The 17,060-nt window shown below is 45.7% G+C and overlaps 1 protein-coding gene across 8 annotated transcripts in view; it reads left to right on the top strand.

Moving 5' to 3' along the window:
• The window catches only part of LOC147697946 (betaine-homocysteine S-methyltransferase-like), a 381,692-nt gene that overhangs the window by 45,068 nt on the left and 319,564 nt on the right, over positions 1-17,060 (top strand). For 7 of the 8 annotated variants that reach the window (XR_015299315.1, XR_015299314.1, XM_086934649.1 and 4 more), the window contains one exon: positions 234-400. Coding sequence is in view for 6 of the 8 variants with exons in the window: in XM_086934649.1 (XP_086790775.1) it covers positions 234-400 (167 nt within the window). In the remaining 2 variants the exon portion in view is untranslated. The remainder of the gene's footprint in view (positions 1-233; positions 401-17,060) is intronic. The other variant, XM_086934650.1, reaches the window with a different exon arrangement.

The following is a 17,060-nucleotide window of genomic DNA, read 5'->3' as shown; positions in this document are numbered from 1 at the left end:
GTATTTCTGGAGGCACAGTACAGGGAGTTCACTATGGGTTCTGTACATAGAATAAATGAGGGCAGGACACACTTTTGTGGGCACCTCAGATGTAGGATACTTGATAGTAACACAGAGGAACTGATTCTGGTGGAAAACTGAAAATGAACAGCAGGTCCCTACCGATGAAGAAAAGCCAGACTTCATTGGAATCAAGGAAAAGGATAATTTTTCAAAGTCTCTTTTCATTTTAGATTTCTGAGGAGTGGTGCAGATGTCATAACAACAGCCACTTACCAGGCAAGCGTGGTCGGCTTTCAGAAATATCTAGGTATGTGTGTGGAAGATGCAACTGAACTTATGTGTTCAGGTGTAAAAATTGCGAAAGAAGCTGCAGACGAATTTTCATCTGAGACATCAGGTAAGATGTGCATAGTTATTAGTTAACATAATAATTCCCTAGAATGTTTAACACCCTCTCTTGAAGATGTTTGCTTTACTGCAACAGGTTGTTCAGTTATTTGGAATTTCTGATTCCCAGCATTAAAGTACCCTCCCTTCTCAAGCTTCTAACCTTCTATTGACTTATTTCCTATTTTAAATCCTTAATAGTTTTCATTGCTAAAACAGATGTTCAGTTGCAGTTATGGTTTCCACATTCCTACCATCTTGGACGTGTTGTGCCAGATTCCATGACTGGAACATTATATGCCTAATTTAAGAAATAAACCTTTGCTGCATTGGCAGGGAAAACATGCTTGATCAGCCTTTCTGCATTGTTATTTTTCCTTTGACTGTATATCCTGCGTACATTTTTGCCTTGCTTCCATTTTCTAGCTAACAGGGAGACCTAAAGTCTGCAGAGACTTAGTACCCACAGCTTTCCTCAGTTCATTAGCAGCTGTATGCGGTGCAGATCCTGAGCTCCCTCAATGGGAGAGAGCAATATGTATGGATTACAGCAGGCGAACCACCTTTTAAGAAACATTGTTTTGAGGTTTTGCATGATCCCAATACCATTTAACTATAAGATTAGTCAGATTCTGATTCTGAACAGGATCATTTCTCTGAGGTAGAAGTGCTGTCTCTCTTTCTTTAAGAATTATAGTAAGTTAAACACTGTTCTGAGAGTGGAGTTTAAGAAATCAAGTCAAGTCAAAGTAACTTTATTACGGCCAACGTGGCCCAGAAAGTGCATAATTCATGATACATCTAAAAAAAACAAATGTAATCTCATAATATTTACAATAGTTAAAAAGGTTAAAAAACATTATATAAATACATAAAAACTTCATCCCTTCACTTTTTCCATATATATATGTTTTTTTGGGTTTTTTTTAAAGGAGAGGAAGAGGAGAGGAAGGATGGCATTATAGCACAAAATATTATCACATAGTCACCAAAAGAATTACATGTAAAGGCATAAGTATACATTTTTCCCTAGAAATTCAAATTGGTCAAGCTAAAACATTACTAAAAAAAAAAAGGGGGAGCAAGAATGCTGGAATTGATTTGTGTGTAGTATTGTGAAAGTTTGAACCTTTCATTAATTAGTTGTTAACTACAGGCAGAATCAAGATTTTTAGAAGGGCCCTTCTGGTACACCACATGGAAAACAGGAATCCTGCCACAGAGTAGACAATTGGGGTACTGAGATCGTATTTCAGTACCCTGAATACTTCAATACAACGTCTACTACCTAAATTTATACAAATCTGTGCAAGCTATCTTATTCTCATTTTACGATATCCCGGGCAACCAAAGAAGACGTGGAGCTCTGTTTCATCACAATGGTTGCATGCAGGGCACCTGGCTTCATTTTGGGGTTTCCACTTAGAGGTCAGCCAGCGCAGGGGCAAGACCCCATATCTGAATTGCAGAAAGAGTTTTTTAGCAGTTGGCGGTTTAATAAAGTCGAACACCTTCTCAAAAACAGAATTATCCTTTATTTCCATAAAAGTTAGGGTTGATTTTCCTATGTTAGAATTAGAATGAAGCAAAGCCATTCTGTAGTTCTCATACATAATCTTTATTTGTTTTTTTGAGAATTGGGGGCATGATACCTCTGGATGAAACCAACATTCCCCCAGACCCATGTCAATTAGTAACTGTTGCCTAAAACACACAAAGCACAAAAAAGAAGTAAACCTTAACCACTACACCGCCACAAATCCCCTTGAAACGGGGGAGCACATGGCCATGAATAAACCAAAACCTGACAAATCAAAAACGGAAAAAACCACCGAAGGTACTTGAGTCAGGGCCAAAGACAATTTTCCCATCTGACATCCAACGATAAATATCAAGGGGGAGACCAACCGGTGCTCCGGGGCCGAATGGCCTACCATCTATGTTCTACAAATCAGATGTCGAATTTTGGAGCGCATCTTTAGCACCAGTGTTTAATAGTATAAGATTCTCCCAGACTCTTCCTGAGTCCTGGCACGGTTCAATCATCACTCTACTTGGAGCACAGGGGGAAAGAAAGGAGGAGGCTGCCCCCCACTCAAAGCCTATACTCACAAAAAGAGACTCCTATCGGACACATCTTTCAATATGAACGTGACTTTGTGGGAAAACCAATTTTTCTTGTTTCCTTATTTATAGGAATTTCATTTGTTCCTATATGTCACTGTGTCAAATTCATAAAAAAACCACACATCAGCTACCACCTTCAAACCCCACATTCCAAACAGTGAAAAAATGTGAGGAGAGAGAGAGAGCCCCTCATGGAAGAACCGCCACAAGGGGTTACTGGCTGATGATTACCAGTTTTACCCACTTATCATCATCGGTGACCCTCTCTCACTCGTAAAAGGAAGAGGAAAGGAAAGAAAAGAAAGTGAAATCAATGAATAATTTCACTTCTAAGGAGACACAAATAATAACTCTCACTTGTGCACACATCCACACAGGCACCCCTCGTGAAAAAATCAACCAAAAGTGTAATTCTCACCATTAAAATTGAGAAGCTTGCTGCCCACTTTGACTTTTATTCTGGGCTACAAGCCTGTCAAACTAAAAATAGGCTTCTATTATAGCCAACCTATTATTAAATTGCCAACATGTTTCGTTGCTGTATGATTTCGCAACTTCATCAGGGCTTACAGGGGTTTCGTCCTTTCACTCTTTCCACTGTGTTTTTCAGTTCAACACCTGCAGTGGTAGACAATGATGAGTAGAAGACATATAAAAATTGCTGTACAGAGCGAAAATAGCAGGATTGCATACCGGTGGTGATTACCTTTGACCCTGTGGAGTCATGGTTGCTTCATTCTGCATCCTGTGGGTTTTTGAGCGTGCATGCTCTCCTAAGCACTGTAGTGCACAGTTTCAAACTATGAGCACAATAATTTTTATTAAGTAAGCCCCCCATATAGCTAGAATACATGGTGTTTGATTCTCGAGGCACTGTCATGAGCTATCGCTTTTTTCTCTCTCTTTCCGCCTACCTGAATAGAATCCCAGCAGTACGGTGGGTTTTCGCAGGGAAACGTGATCAACTGACACGATGACCCAGACAAGAGGTGTGCTGGTATGTGGTAACTTCGCCACCTCCAGGTAATTATGTTTTAAATGATCCAACAGTCACTAAGCGCAATAGGCTACCACTATTTTCGCTCTGTACAGCAATTTTTAAATGTCTTCTACTCATCATTGTCTACCACTGCAGGTGTTGAACTGAAATTAGTGAAATTATTCTCCTCACATTTTATCACTGTTTGGAATGTGGGGTTTGAAGGTGGTAGCTGATGTGTGTTTTTTATGAATTTGACACAGTGACATATAGGAACAAATGAAATTCCTATAAATAAGGAAACAAGAAAAATTGGTTTTCCCACAAAGTCACGTTCATATTGAAAGATGTGTCCGATAGGAGGAGTCTCTTTTTGTGTGTATACGGTTCAATCATCAGCCCGATATACAAACAAGGTAGCAAGAGGCTTCCAAACAACTATCGCCTTATTGCTCTCCTAGACGTGGAGGCAAAATACTTTGCTGGCCTTATCTTGGAGGAGCTAACATCATGGGCAACTGAAAATTCCATCATCCCAATCAACCAAACGGGTTTCTGTAAAGGCCAAGGGACCACAACTAATCTCATGGCACTATAATTGCTGATGGAAGCAGCAAAAGAAACTTAGTCATCTTTATTCTTTTCATTTATTGACTACACTGCTGCATTTGACCACGTGGACCGTAACAAACTTTGGCGGAAACTGAACAATTTGGGAATACCTAAATGTCTATTAGATGTCCTAATACTGCTCCACTCAAACACCTGGATTTAAATCAAACTTGGGGCTGGAACACACCTTTCAAAGCCCATCAGGACAACAAAAGGATTAAAACAGGGGTGCCTACTTGCACCCATCCTATACAATCTTTTTCTAGCCGATCTACCTGGGCAACTTGACAAATGTCCCAATCATGCACCGAAATTAGGGAAAATTACCCTCTCCAACCTGTTATATGCGGATGAGCTGCTGTTGATAAGTCTTACTTCAATGGGCCTCCAACACCTCTTGAACACAACCCATGCTTTTTCAGTAAAGAATGCACTACAAATAAACTTCAATATGGCTGTGAACTATAGGAAAAAAAAGAATCCGTGCTGGCACTTGAATGGCGAAAAGCTCGACCGGGTCACCACATATAAGCACCTGGGAGTAATCCTGGACTTAAATAATACCTCTAGGGCGCAGTTCAAGTCATTGCGAGGGAAGGCCACAATGACCTATTTGGCATTAAAATCATTAAAGGTCAAATTACCTGACCTTACACTTAAACCTCTTCTTGAAATTCTGCGTGCCAAATTAAAACCGACTCTCACCTATGGGAGTAATTCACACCACGGTAAGGACGCGGCATTGCTGGACACACTCATAGCTAACTCATACAGGGCTATTTTTAATCTTCCCAAATATGCCTCCTCGGCTCAGATTCGATTAGAATTTGGTATCCTGAAACAAACCCTAGAAAGGCGGAGTGTGTATGCAACAAACTGGCACAAGATTCGCAATGCAGAGGCTGGATCTTTATGTGCAAATGTATGGGAAGAATTACTTCGGCACCGCAACTTCGCACCGAGAGCCTACTTATACGAATCACTCAAAGTTCTAGGCCTGACTGACACCTGGGAAACATCAATAGATCTCTTGTCTTTTAAAAAAGTAGCTAAAAAATCAGCAAGTATCATTTCAGCGATAGAGGCCAAGAAAGACCTAGCAAATAGAGCACATGGATGGCTAACGGTGGGTGATTATGAAAAACTGCGGTCACAAGCGTACCTCAACATCGGCATGAAAATAAATGTCAAAGAAAAATTCTTAATACTACGCTTTGGGGTAATTCCTATACTCCCACATCTCCCGCCTTGGGAGAGAAACAATCCTTCACAACAGTGTCGCATGTGTAAAACTGGCAAGGAGGACATGGTTCATGTGATTTGCATATGTCCTAGCTTAAAGGACTTGAGGTACAATCTCCTACGTCCATTCTTCAATCTACATGCCGTTCGTACCTGTAGACAGGCAGTCAAACTGTGCCTCTCTACTAGTGACATCAAATTGAACTGCCAAGTTGTGAAGTTCTTTGACCTAATAAGAAAGAGACTTAACCATGCCGGATGAACTTTTTAAATCCCTCGAGGATAACCATAAAACTGTTTTTAACAATATTGTAATTTTATGTCTTCCAATTTTGTTCTGTTTAAGTAACAACGATTATTGGACATTTACATTTTTGTAAAGATTTTAATTAATCATATACAAATAAAAATATTACTTACTTATTTACTTAGTAACTGTTTGACATGGGAAAACCAGGGAAGCCTAGCAGCACCTCTGATCTCTAGAGCTTTGGATAATTCCTCTCTGTAAATAAGGAGTTCGGGAGTCGACCATAAGCGCCGCCAGTATAGGAGGGGCCTAAGACATAGGACTGCCTCCAGCTCCATCAGACCCAAGTCTAGGCGAAGCGGAACTAGAGGAGTGCTACGTGGCAATCTAAAAAGATTCCTGATATACTGGTTCTCAATCTGCAATAGGGGTTTTGGTCTACAGTAGCCCCAGAATTCTGCACCATACCGAGCACCCCCACAAGCTTGTACCTTGTAAATTTCCAACGCCGGGCTAACAGCACTCCTATCTGAATTATTAAAAACCTTCAGTATTCCCCCTGTTGACTGGGCAAGTTTTAGTGTGGATTTCCCTATATGTGCTCCCCAATCCATGGTCTCAGTCATTGTAATGCCTAGATACATAAACGATGTTACTCTTTCAAGGGGCTTGTTGTTTAATAGAGGGTTTGGACGAGTACTCTTTGGTTTATTAAAAACCATATACTTCATTTTCTGGAGGTTGATCTCAAGCCCCCTTTCCTCACAGAACGTCTGAAATTTGTCCAACACCCGTTGGATCCCCATGGGAGATGTAGACACCAAGAGTGTATCGTCAGCAAACATCATAGCTGAGATCTTTCAGGTAGCTAGTTGGGGGCATCTAAATCTTTTTCCTGCGACAATACATTTATAAGGCCATTTATATACAGGCTAAAAAGTGTAGGGGCAAGTACGCAGCCCTGGCGTACACCACGTTTGATTGGTATGGGAGCCGATAGGTTTCCATCCCTTCCAAATCTTATTTGTGCAAAGGTGTTCTCATGCAAGCGTCGAATAAGGTGTATAAGGTACGTCGGGGCCCCCAGCTCAAATAAAACGGACCATAATTTTGCCCTTGGCACCAAGTCAAAAGCTGACCTCAGATCAACAAATATCAGATACAAACTACCCCCCTCCAAGCAAACAGTCTTCCAGTGGAGCAGTTGTAGTCTTAATACTTGATCCAGGCTAGACAGTTTTTGCATGAACCCTGCCTGGAGCGGTGAGAGGATATTCTCCTCATCGATCCAGGACTGTAATCTGAGCAATAAGACTCGTGCAAAAATCTTTTGCGGGATGTCTATTAGACTGATTGGTCTGTAGTTACTAGGCACTAAGGGTGAACCCTTTTTAAAAATGAGTATTATTTCTGCGCCTACCCAACTTATCGGGATCATCATGCCCATTAGAATGGCATTGAAGAGAACCCACAGATACGGGCCCAGATGTCTGGTTCGCTTCTGAAAAGATCCCCAGGGATTTTATCCAGACCAGGGGCTTTACCTGGGGCTATTTTCTCTATGGCAGCCTTTATTTCCTTTAAAGTTGTTGTCGGACCGGGGGTTTTATCCCAATGCTGCTTGCCGGGTGGCAACCCTAGATACTCTTTTTCTTTGTACAGGGATTCAAAGTGTTCCCGCCAGACATCTTCTCCTAGGGATGGTCCTAATGCTCTTCTGGGTATCGATGACCCTGAATTTACAATTCCCCAGAAGGTTCGCATGTCTCTTTCCCCAAGAGAAGTTTTAAGTAAATCCCAGTTTTCCAGTTCCCACCCATGTTTAGCTCTCTTTACTGCTTCTTTATAGGCCCTTCTCAAGGTTTTAATTTGGGGGCGATCCCTTATTTTAATTGAGGCAAGCAATGCACTTTTTGCTTTCCGGCAAGATGAGTCATACTATGGGTGGGGCACTGGTCTACCGGTTATTTTATGTTTAATAGGGAAAAGGAATTCCAGGACAATTTTCTTCAATTTTTCAAGATTAAGCCCAATCGTCTCTTTGTCCATAAGGTCCCTATTTGAATTATATAGGGTAGAGGCTTCTGAAAACATCGGCAAAAGAGCATCATAAAGAATGCTCATGTGTTCCTCGGATTTAATAAAATGAACCCAACGTACTCTCCTCCTACAGTTTGATAATGTTGTCCCCTGATCTTCAAAGGAATCTGCACAGTTTAGTGGATTTGGGGTAACTGGCTGAAGGTCAAGTACTAATGCATCATGGTCGCTGTCAATACGGGTAAGAATTCTGAAATCAAGCATCCTGTCCCAGTTATTAATATTTAACAGGATGTAGTCCAGTATGAAGCCTCTATTTTTGCTATGGAATGTAGAGGCAGTTGATGTATCGGAGGGTGATCTACCATTGCATGCTCTCAGTGAGTGATTTAAAGTTAGGCAATTCATTTGGATTGCCAAAGGTGTCCATTTGGTCACCGGTGGGCAGCCAGATTCCGGAATTTGTAGGAGGTAGTCCTCCTCAGGTATATTATCACAGTTTAGGCCCTCTAAGGGCTCGAACTGACAGTTAAAATCTCCTCCTAATATAACCATATTTTTGGCTGGGGTGCTAGATAGAACTGAGTCAAGCTCCTCAAGGGTAGCCGACACGTTCCCTCTTGGTGTAGGTCTTGAATAAACATTGATTAGTGTAATGGGATTAAGCTGAGAAAACTGCAGCTGTACACAAAGTATATCTCTCGAGCATGTGTCGAGTTGGACTGCCATACATCCAAGGTGTGCACCCACCCTTATCACTAATCCCCCCTGAGGGTCTTCCCACACCCACTGAGGTAGCCGGGGTGTAAAAAAAAAAGCAAACCCCTGCATTGAGACTTCCCCCCTTGCCCATGTTTCCTGAAGCATGCATATATCGTGCTCGGCAATGAATGATCTCCACTCCGGGTCATCTAGTTTACTATTAACGCCTGCTACATTCCAAGAAAGGATTTTCGAATTTCTTCACTGGCTAATTTCGTATTCACATTAGAATGGCAATCCTTAGATCCTACTGTTAGGGCCGAATGCACATTTACCCTCTCTTAATCTATTGGCAGTTGGGAGACAGGGGGGGCCAGCTAACGCTACGCACCCCTCCCCCACAGGATTACTGGATCGGGAACCTCTCAAGTACTCTCCATCCAGGTAAACCACCCTAGGGGAATGGGACTCAGAAGGACACCCCCCATTTTCTAGAGTGTCTGGATTTGCTAGTTTTGCCTCCTGTATTGCTACTGAGTCTGCCAACAGCCAATCAACCCCTTCAAGGGGGCTAAACCTATTACCAATGGGTATATTAAAAATGTGCTGATTTCTCCAATTTTGGCCGAGATTAAACGAGAGGAGATTAGTGCTAGCAGATCTCCATCTTATTTGGTTGCCATAATCTTGCCTAATGATGCCCTGGGAGGGTAAAAAAAGCCCAAAGGGAGTGGAATAATACTGCCCGGATTAATAGCCGAGACAGATTTTAAAATCCTTTCGGTGACAGCAGGTTTTCTAAAATTAATTACAACACAATTTCCTTGTATGTCTTTGTGACGTTGGCCTATCCAACCCACCCTTCTAGTTGATAAAATTTCTTCTTAAGAAATTAAACCGGGTCCTTCGAGTCTGTCTTTTTGAAGATTTCCTTGTTTTGCATATTCCTATACTGACCTTCACCCTAGCACAGTTGTTGAATGATAGACAGTTGTTTTAGACGGTGCTCTTGTTAATTATAGGTGCTGACACTACCAGGATTATGAGGATAACATGTGTAATTAGTCATTTCATATGTGTCCATATAAGTCGATGAATGGGTAAATATGTGTTTGTTCAGGTGTGTGTGTAAGAGCAAGATAGATTGGCTGATTTTGTGGTGCTATTAGATTTTTACCGGGGGGGAATCGAAATTTGCCTAGCTTAGTAACGGTAAGTTTCAATTCTATTAAGGACACGGAGGCGAGGATTATGCTTTTCTCTCTTCGCTGTTTATTCACATAAAACCTCACAGCAGCCAGAAAAGCATAAAAACTTGAAAAATGTTCCATTTGTATTCCAAACAGAGGAATCATCAGAAAAAACATCATAATAACATTTCTTAGAACCACAACTCCCATCAGTCCAACATTTGGTAGTCCTTTCTTAGTGTCCATAGAGCTGAAGATAGGGCGTCCATCTTGTGAACTCCTCCTCTTTCTTCGTCGCGAGTCAAGCCAAAGTCTCAACGATCCTGTTTCGCACCATCATTACCTGGCGGAAAAAAGAACAACGTGAGCTTTGCCATACCCGCTAAGCCTGAAGGCAAATCATCCAAAGCATTGCAACAAGTCAATGACATGTAACCAAAGAGACCAGTATAACCATAATGCAATCCAGAAAATTGATTACTTACTCCAGTACGGGCGGGATCTCCGTTGGAGGTATGGGTGGGATAATCCTCGCCTCCGTGTCCTTAATAGAATTGAAACTTACCGTTACTAAGCTAGGCAAATTTCGATTCTATGTCAGGATCGGAGGCTTCGGATTATGCTTGTTTAAAGCTTGTTCACCACCAAACTAGCAATATCCACCACTGGCTTGAAATAAAACCTTTTGAAGGTGGAATCCGAAGACCAATCCGCAGCTCGCATGAGGTCTTCCAAACGTGGCCGAGGGCAAATGCTTTGGAGGCCATGGCCCCTCTTGCGGAGTGAGCTCCGAACTGTTTTGTATCAATACCCGCTTCCTGCAACACCCAACGCACCCAACGGGCTATAGTGGGGGAAGAGACCGCCTTGTGAGGCTTGCGTAACGCAATGAGGAGCTGCCGCTCGCCCGGAGGGCGAAGTTCTGTTGTGAAATCTTCATACGTTTTTAAACATTGCACCACACACAACTTAGGGACATCCGCAAAAGCAGGGTAAGAAATAGACCTTGTAGCAGATTTTGTGCGGCGGCCCACGGTAAAGGTAACCCCATCCGGGGAAAACGCTCTCGCCGTGATATCCAAGGCGCGCACGTCGGACACCCTGCGATATGACACCAAACAGAGGAGCATCGCCAGTTTAGCAGACAATTCCTTTAAGGAGAGATACTTGTTATGCTGCCAAGAAAGGAAAAGGTTCAATACCACATTAACATCCCAAAGGACAGAATATCGTGGTTCCGGTGGTAAGGCAAGACGCACTCCCCTGAGGAGTCGACAGACGAGGGGATGCTCCCCGACCGCAACTCCATCCAACTTCTCATGAGCTGCTGATATGGCAGACCGTATCGTGTTAATAGTCCGGTATGCTAAGCCGGCCGTAGATAGTTCCGCCAGGAAATTCAGGATGGGAACGAGACCTGCGACCATGGGATCCAAATCCCGTCGAAGACACCAACGAACCCACCTGGTCCAAGCCGATCTATACCTTTTTGCAGTGCTACCTGCCCAGGCTTTGGACAAAAGGTGCTCAGCCGAGTCCGAAAGGCCAGGGAGCGACCAGCGTCTCCGGAAAGCCTCCATGCCATGAGGCGGAGAGAACCCTGGAGGAGATGGTGAGGGTCCCCATCCGGATTGAGGAGAAGACGAGGGAGCCGGGGGAGTAGGATTGGAAAATCCCAGGAAAGTTCCAGAAGAACTGGAAACCATACTTGCGACCTCCACACGGGCGTCACCATCACCACTTCTGCCATTTGTCGGCGAAGCTGGGCCGCGGCCCGCACTATCATGGAGAAAGGCGGGAAGGCATACGGTCGTTCCTGACTCCAATCCTGGAGGAACGCATCCGTCGCTTCCGCCAGAGGATCCGGTCTCCAGCTGAAAAATCTCGCCAGCTGGAAGTCCAGACGGGACGCGAACAGGTCTATGGAGAATGGACCCCAACACGTTGCCAGCCAGTGGAACACCCAAACATCCAGCTTCCACAGGCTGGAGTCTCGTAGGTATCGCGAGTGCCAATCCGCAACTTGGTTGGCCTGTCCCGGAAGGTATTCTGCCGTTACCGAGATCTGATGGGCGAGACAATAGTCCCAAAAGTCTTTCGCTAGATCCGCTAGTGCTCGCGATCGCGGACCTCCCAAATGGTTCACATACCGAACCGCTGAAATGTTGTCCATTCGTAGAAGGACACAAGACTTCACTGAACCTCTGGTCCAGCAACGGACAGCAAAGGATCCTGCTAGAAGTTCCAAGCAGTTGATGTGAAGCCGCTGTTCGTCGGATGACCAAGCGCCGCCTGTGGAGAAATCCCCGCAGCGGGCGCCCCAACCGGACCTGCTGGCGTCGGACTCTATCACAAAGTCCGGAACGGACCCGAAGATTGCTCGGCCGTTCCACTCCTCCATGTGTGTGAGCCACCAGGACATTTCTTCCTTGACCTCCACTGACAGGGGTATTAAGTGGTCGTAAGACAGCCCCTTGCGCAAATGATGTGCTTTTAGGCGCTGGAGGGCCCGATAATGAAGAGGGCCCGGAAAAAACGCCTGAATAGACGACGAGAGAAGTCCCACCACTCTGGCAATCTGCCGGAGAGAGGTGTGCGACCTGGAGATTGTCTGCCGCAGTTTGTGCTTGATTTTGGCCATCTTCCTGGACGGAAGACTGAGAGTCGAGTGCACAGAATCTACCACGAAGCCCAAGAACACTATGGTTTGGGCGGGCGTGAAGACCGACTTGTCTTCGTTGATAATGAATCCCAGACCCTGCAACAGGGAGACTGTCTGGGAGAGATGAGCGGTCAACTTGCTCGGGTCCTGGCCCATCAGCAAAATGTCGTCCAGATAGACGATCAACCGAATCCCCTGACTCCGCAGGGCCTCTATCGCTGGGTGTAAGAGCTTGGTGAAACACCAAGGGGCCGAGGAAAACCCGAATGGAAGGGCCTTGAACTCGAAGACCATGTCCTTCCAGCAAAACTGGAGGAAACGGCGATGAGGCGGATGGATGGGGACCACCAAGTATGCGTCCTTGAGGTCTAGGCGAACCATCCAATCGTTTGGGAGCAGCACGTCCCTCAACAGATGGATTCCCTCCATCTTGAAGTGATTGTACACTACCCAGCCATTGAACTCTTTGAGGTTGATGACTGGCCGCTTGCCTCCGTCCACTTTCTCCACGAGAAAAATATTGCTCAGGAAAGCCCCGGGGTGACGCGTTGTTCGACAAATAGCCCCTTTGCGCAGCAGCGCCGAGACTTCCTCGTCGATCAACAGCACGTCTGGTTGAGAGAAAGTTATGGGACGAGGTGGCTGTAGCTGGCGTGGCTGATCGTAAAACTCTATGCGGAACCACCGCACGGTCTGAAGGACCCATGCATCCGTCGTAATAGCCGCCCAAGCCTGTGGGAAACATGCCAACCTTCCCCCAATTACAACTTGATCCGCAGGGATCACACTCACCGTGGGAATTGTTACCACCGGAGTCATTTCTGAAGCCTCCACGTCCTCGGAAGCGCTGACCCCTCGTCGAGTAGAAGTTGTTGTAGTTTGCAGAGGTGTTGTAGTTTCCTCTGCCGGAGCCCTGCCCTTTATTGGGTTGGTTTTGACCGCCACGGCCGGTCGTGAGACCCCTGCCACAACCAGCCCCTCGGGAAAAACGCTGGTGGAAGACCCTTTTGATAGTGGACTGGGCCTTGTCCAATAAAGTGAATGTCGAAACGAATTTTCCTAGCTCTTTTATAAACGGTTCTCCAAAGAGACCCCCTTGCGCGACAGCGCCTGCCTCCGAGGAGGCCAAATCTCCCAATTTGGGGTCCAACTTGATTAAAAGAGAACGTCGCCGTTCCGTTGAGAGGGCGCAGTTAGCGTTCCCCAAAAATATGACGGCCCTCTGCGCCCAGTTAGATAACACCTCCGGGCATATGGCGTTGCCCGACACTTTGGCCTCCTCGGCCATGTCAAGAATCTTTGTGAGGTGGCCTATAGCGTCCAATAGCTTGTCTTGGCATGAGCGCCAAGAACGATCGATCCCCTTACGGGGGTCCTTAACAAACTTGGCCATGAAAGTGGCCATCTTCCCGTCTAACTCAGGCGTCATAGCCACCTTACCCTCCAGAGTAGGACGGAGACACTCTCCTCTCAGGCAACTGCGCGCCTCCTTCTCTAAGGGCTTGCGGAGGCGGCCCGCCACAAACTGCTCGACCTTGTCCCCAGGCGCCCAAGTAGCCGACCGCGGGTGAATTATCTCATCCGGGTCGAGCATGCCCGAAGTGTCCTTGGGTAACTCCGTCGCGGATGTGGACGGTCGCCAGGACCGCATGGAATCTTCGTCCTCCTCATCCGTATCCGCGGGGGAAAGTCCTCCCGGGGAGGGAGGGGCAGTGCCAGCCGATGTCGAGGGGACCTGCGGTGGGAGCGATACAGGGGCAAGCACGGTCGCCTTAGCCAGAAAAGCGTCCCGTAGGCGCTCGAAGGCGTCCTTGTCCACGCCCTGCGCGCCTCCAGGGCCTGCGTCCCTACACACCTTCTTGGCCGCCGGTGGCTGACCAGGGTCATTGACGGGAGCCCCCGCGAGGCCTGGCGCCAACTTAGCGCACTCCTCCACTATGTGGGCGGATAGCCTGTCTTCAATGGACCCTACAATCTCCTGCACACAACGATAAATCGACTGGTCTACAGCCGCATAAAATTTGTCGTCTTGGAGGTACTGATGAGACTCTTCCTCCTCCACGTAATACCCCTCAGCCATGGCGCACACAATGCGCAGCTACAAATTACCAAGGAACTGAGGGTTTCGTTGGCGAAGAACCTGCCAAAATATGGGCTAACCGGAGGCTAGCAACGTTTGTATGCCGGCGGAACCTGGCAGTCAAGAAGGCAGCACCAGCCTTCACAGAGCGCCGACCCTCTCACAGAGACCGGGTCACACCGCCTCCCAGCGCGCTTAAGCGGATACCTGGCAGCAAAACTGCAGAAAAAGGTGCTCAAAACCTGCCCGTAGGCGTCAGCGTGGTCGAAACCACCAATACAGACCCCAACGGGGCGTTCAAACACGAAATAAACAACCCAAGAAGGGCGTCAGGGTTAGGCGGCAACAGGGCTCCGGCGCGACTCCTTCTCCCCAGCGCGGCTCTAGTCAGCGAGACGGAACCGCGCTAAGGCAGACGAGACGCTACGGCGCCCTCTAGCGGTGGCATAGGCACCGCGGAACACACGGGGACATCGCGTAAGGGCGAAGGCGTCCCCGCGATGAAAGGGGCCCTGTGGAAGGAAAAACCTACAGAACCCGCCAAATAACAAATAATCAACCTATACAAATATAGGATTCACACCATACAAGAAAAAAACCCCCACACACAAATCTGTGAGAGAGAGGGAGAAATAGCACTTAACTGGCTGCGAAGCAGCGAAGAAAGAGGAGGAGTTCACAAGATGGACGCCCTATCTTCAGCTCTATGGACACTAAGAAAGGACTACCAAATGTTGGACTGATGGGAGTTGTGGTTCTAAGAAATGTTATTATGATGTTTTTTCTGATGATTCCTCTGTTTGGAATACAAATGGAAAATGTTTCAAGTTTTGATGCTTTTCTGGCTGCTGTGAGGTTTTATGTGAATAAACAGCGAAGAGAGAAAAGCATAATCCGAAGCCTCCGGTCCTGACATAGAATTCAATGCTCATCTTACAGGGCAGGGCAGAGAGAATCACAGTTGTACATGTAATATGAAGTGACACCAAGACACTCCTCATTTGAACAATCACCTTTGGGATCAATACATCATTGACTGTTGTGGTCTGTAATGGTACAGTATACAAACTGGATAGCATGCACAGCACAATATAGTCACATAGCCTCAGCTCTTCCCTCCAAACAGGACTCCGGCTAAGCTCCCCTTAAGTCTCTCAAGGCCCCCATACCTTTTCCCATTGTCTGGGGCAACCACAGCTCTGATATATCACCTCCTCTGTCTTCTTACACCAGTGAAGGTCTGACTCCCAATTTAGAACACTTGGGGGAGTTGATGCGCCCCACCTCTTTAGATATTGAGTTTTTCGACCCCAGCTGCTGTTTTCAGCCATATCTTCAGGTGTCAGGGCCAGTTTTCCTCACCATCATTAGTAGCAACCATTTAGCATCAAGGGGCACCTGGAAAGTCATGAGCCTGGAACATCACCACCACCACCCGATGCCAAAACCCCTGACAGTCAGATAGGATATGAAAGAACCCACTCCCTAACCCACCAGACAACAAATTTCAAGTCATGTTCTACCCAGATATAAAGCATGTGGAGGTTGTCTCACCCACAGAGGATGAGGATGATTTTCAGGCAAAAAGCCATCTTGTGCAGAAATGTAGATCCACCTACGATCATCTTGCATACAGTCTCTAAATTACTCAGATGTTCAATCCAAATGTAAAATCTCACTCTTTCTTTTCATCTTCTCTAGCCCGCAGATATAGCATATAAGAGAGCACTGGTGAGAAAAGAAGGCTTCTAACCCTGCTTTTGCAACCAGCTGCCATCAACAAGTCACCCAATAATCCTGATGAGCGGTTTGTGACCAGCCTTACCTATAAGTGAGGGTACAAGTTTGATGCATCCCTTAACCTGCAGAGCCCAAGCACTGCCAATGCAGATTTCTAAATCCACTTTGCAAAAAAATAAGGCGTACCATTAAACAAAATCTGGAAGCCTGTCAGCCAGCGAAGTGAGTTTCAGGAGGGTTGTGGATACCAGATGTCTTCCCGGGTGCCCCTCCCATTTACTGATCAAGATGAGATGGAGTTACAATAGGCATATGTGTGCCATATATACACCCCATTATATGGGGAAATTAAGCAATCCTTTAAAATGTATAATTTAGTACTTTGTATTTCCTGAACATTTCTGGGTAGCTATCTGTAGCGGTGGATATAGAGGAGCATGACATCTAGGAATGCACGGAAAAGAACGTAAAAGCACACTTTGAGACTCCCCACCTGCAACAGCAATCACACTCTGGTAACTTCCAGAGGCCAACAGGTGTAAGACGCACACCACCAGAACACTAGTGTGGATTGAATTGATGCGCAGAGTACTGCTTTCTAGATGTCGCTTTAAACTGGCAATAATCTCCAATATGACCTTCGTACTTAGCCTGTATTTGTCAAATATTTCTTCCTCTGTTGTTGAAAAATGGTCAGCCTCACTTTGAAAATTGTCTGTTGTCTCTGCCTCTTTTTCTGCTGAGCAGCCGGCATTTGCATCTTCCTTGCAATCATATACAACGCAGCCATTGTGGAAACCCCTGATGCATTCTGTGCCAGCTTTTATAGTTTGCACAAAGTTACTACCTAGGGGGGGGTGTTCTACAGAAGCACAAGAGGTTCTGAGGGCAGGAAGTGCAGTAGTGGAGTACTTTCCTCATTGAAACAGTTTAATCTACTCAAACATGCAATCTAAATGACAGTGTAGTCCAGTGGTAGAAGCACTAATAAATAATAGTTCTTTGGCCTACTGTATTGACATGATAGAATGTAAGTCATGTATAAT

This window comes from Lissotriton vulgaris, chromosome 8 (assembly GCF_964263255.1).
Source record: "Lissotriton vulgaris chromosome 8, aLisVul1.2, whole genome shotgun sequence".
In the NCBI taxonomy this organism is placed as follows: domain Eukaryota; kingdom Metazoa; phylum Chordata; class Amphibia; order Caudata; family Salamandridae; genus Lissotriton; species Lissotriton vulgaris.
Note: the sequence above shows the minus strand (reverse complement) of the source record. Positions and strands in the feature narration are given on the sequence as shown.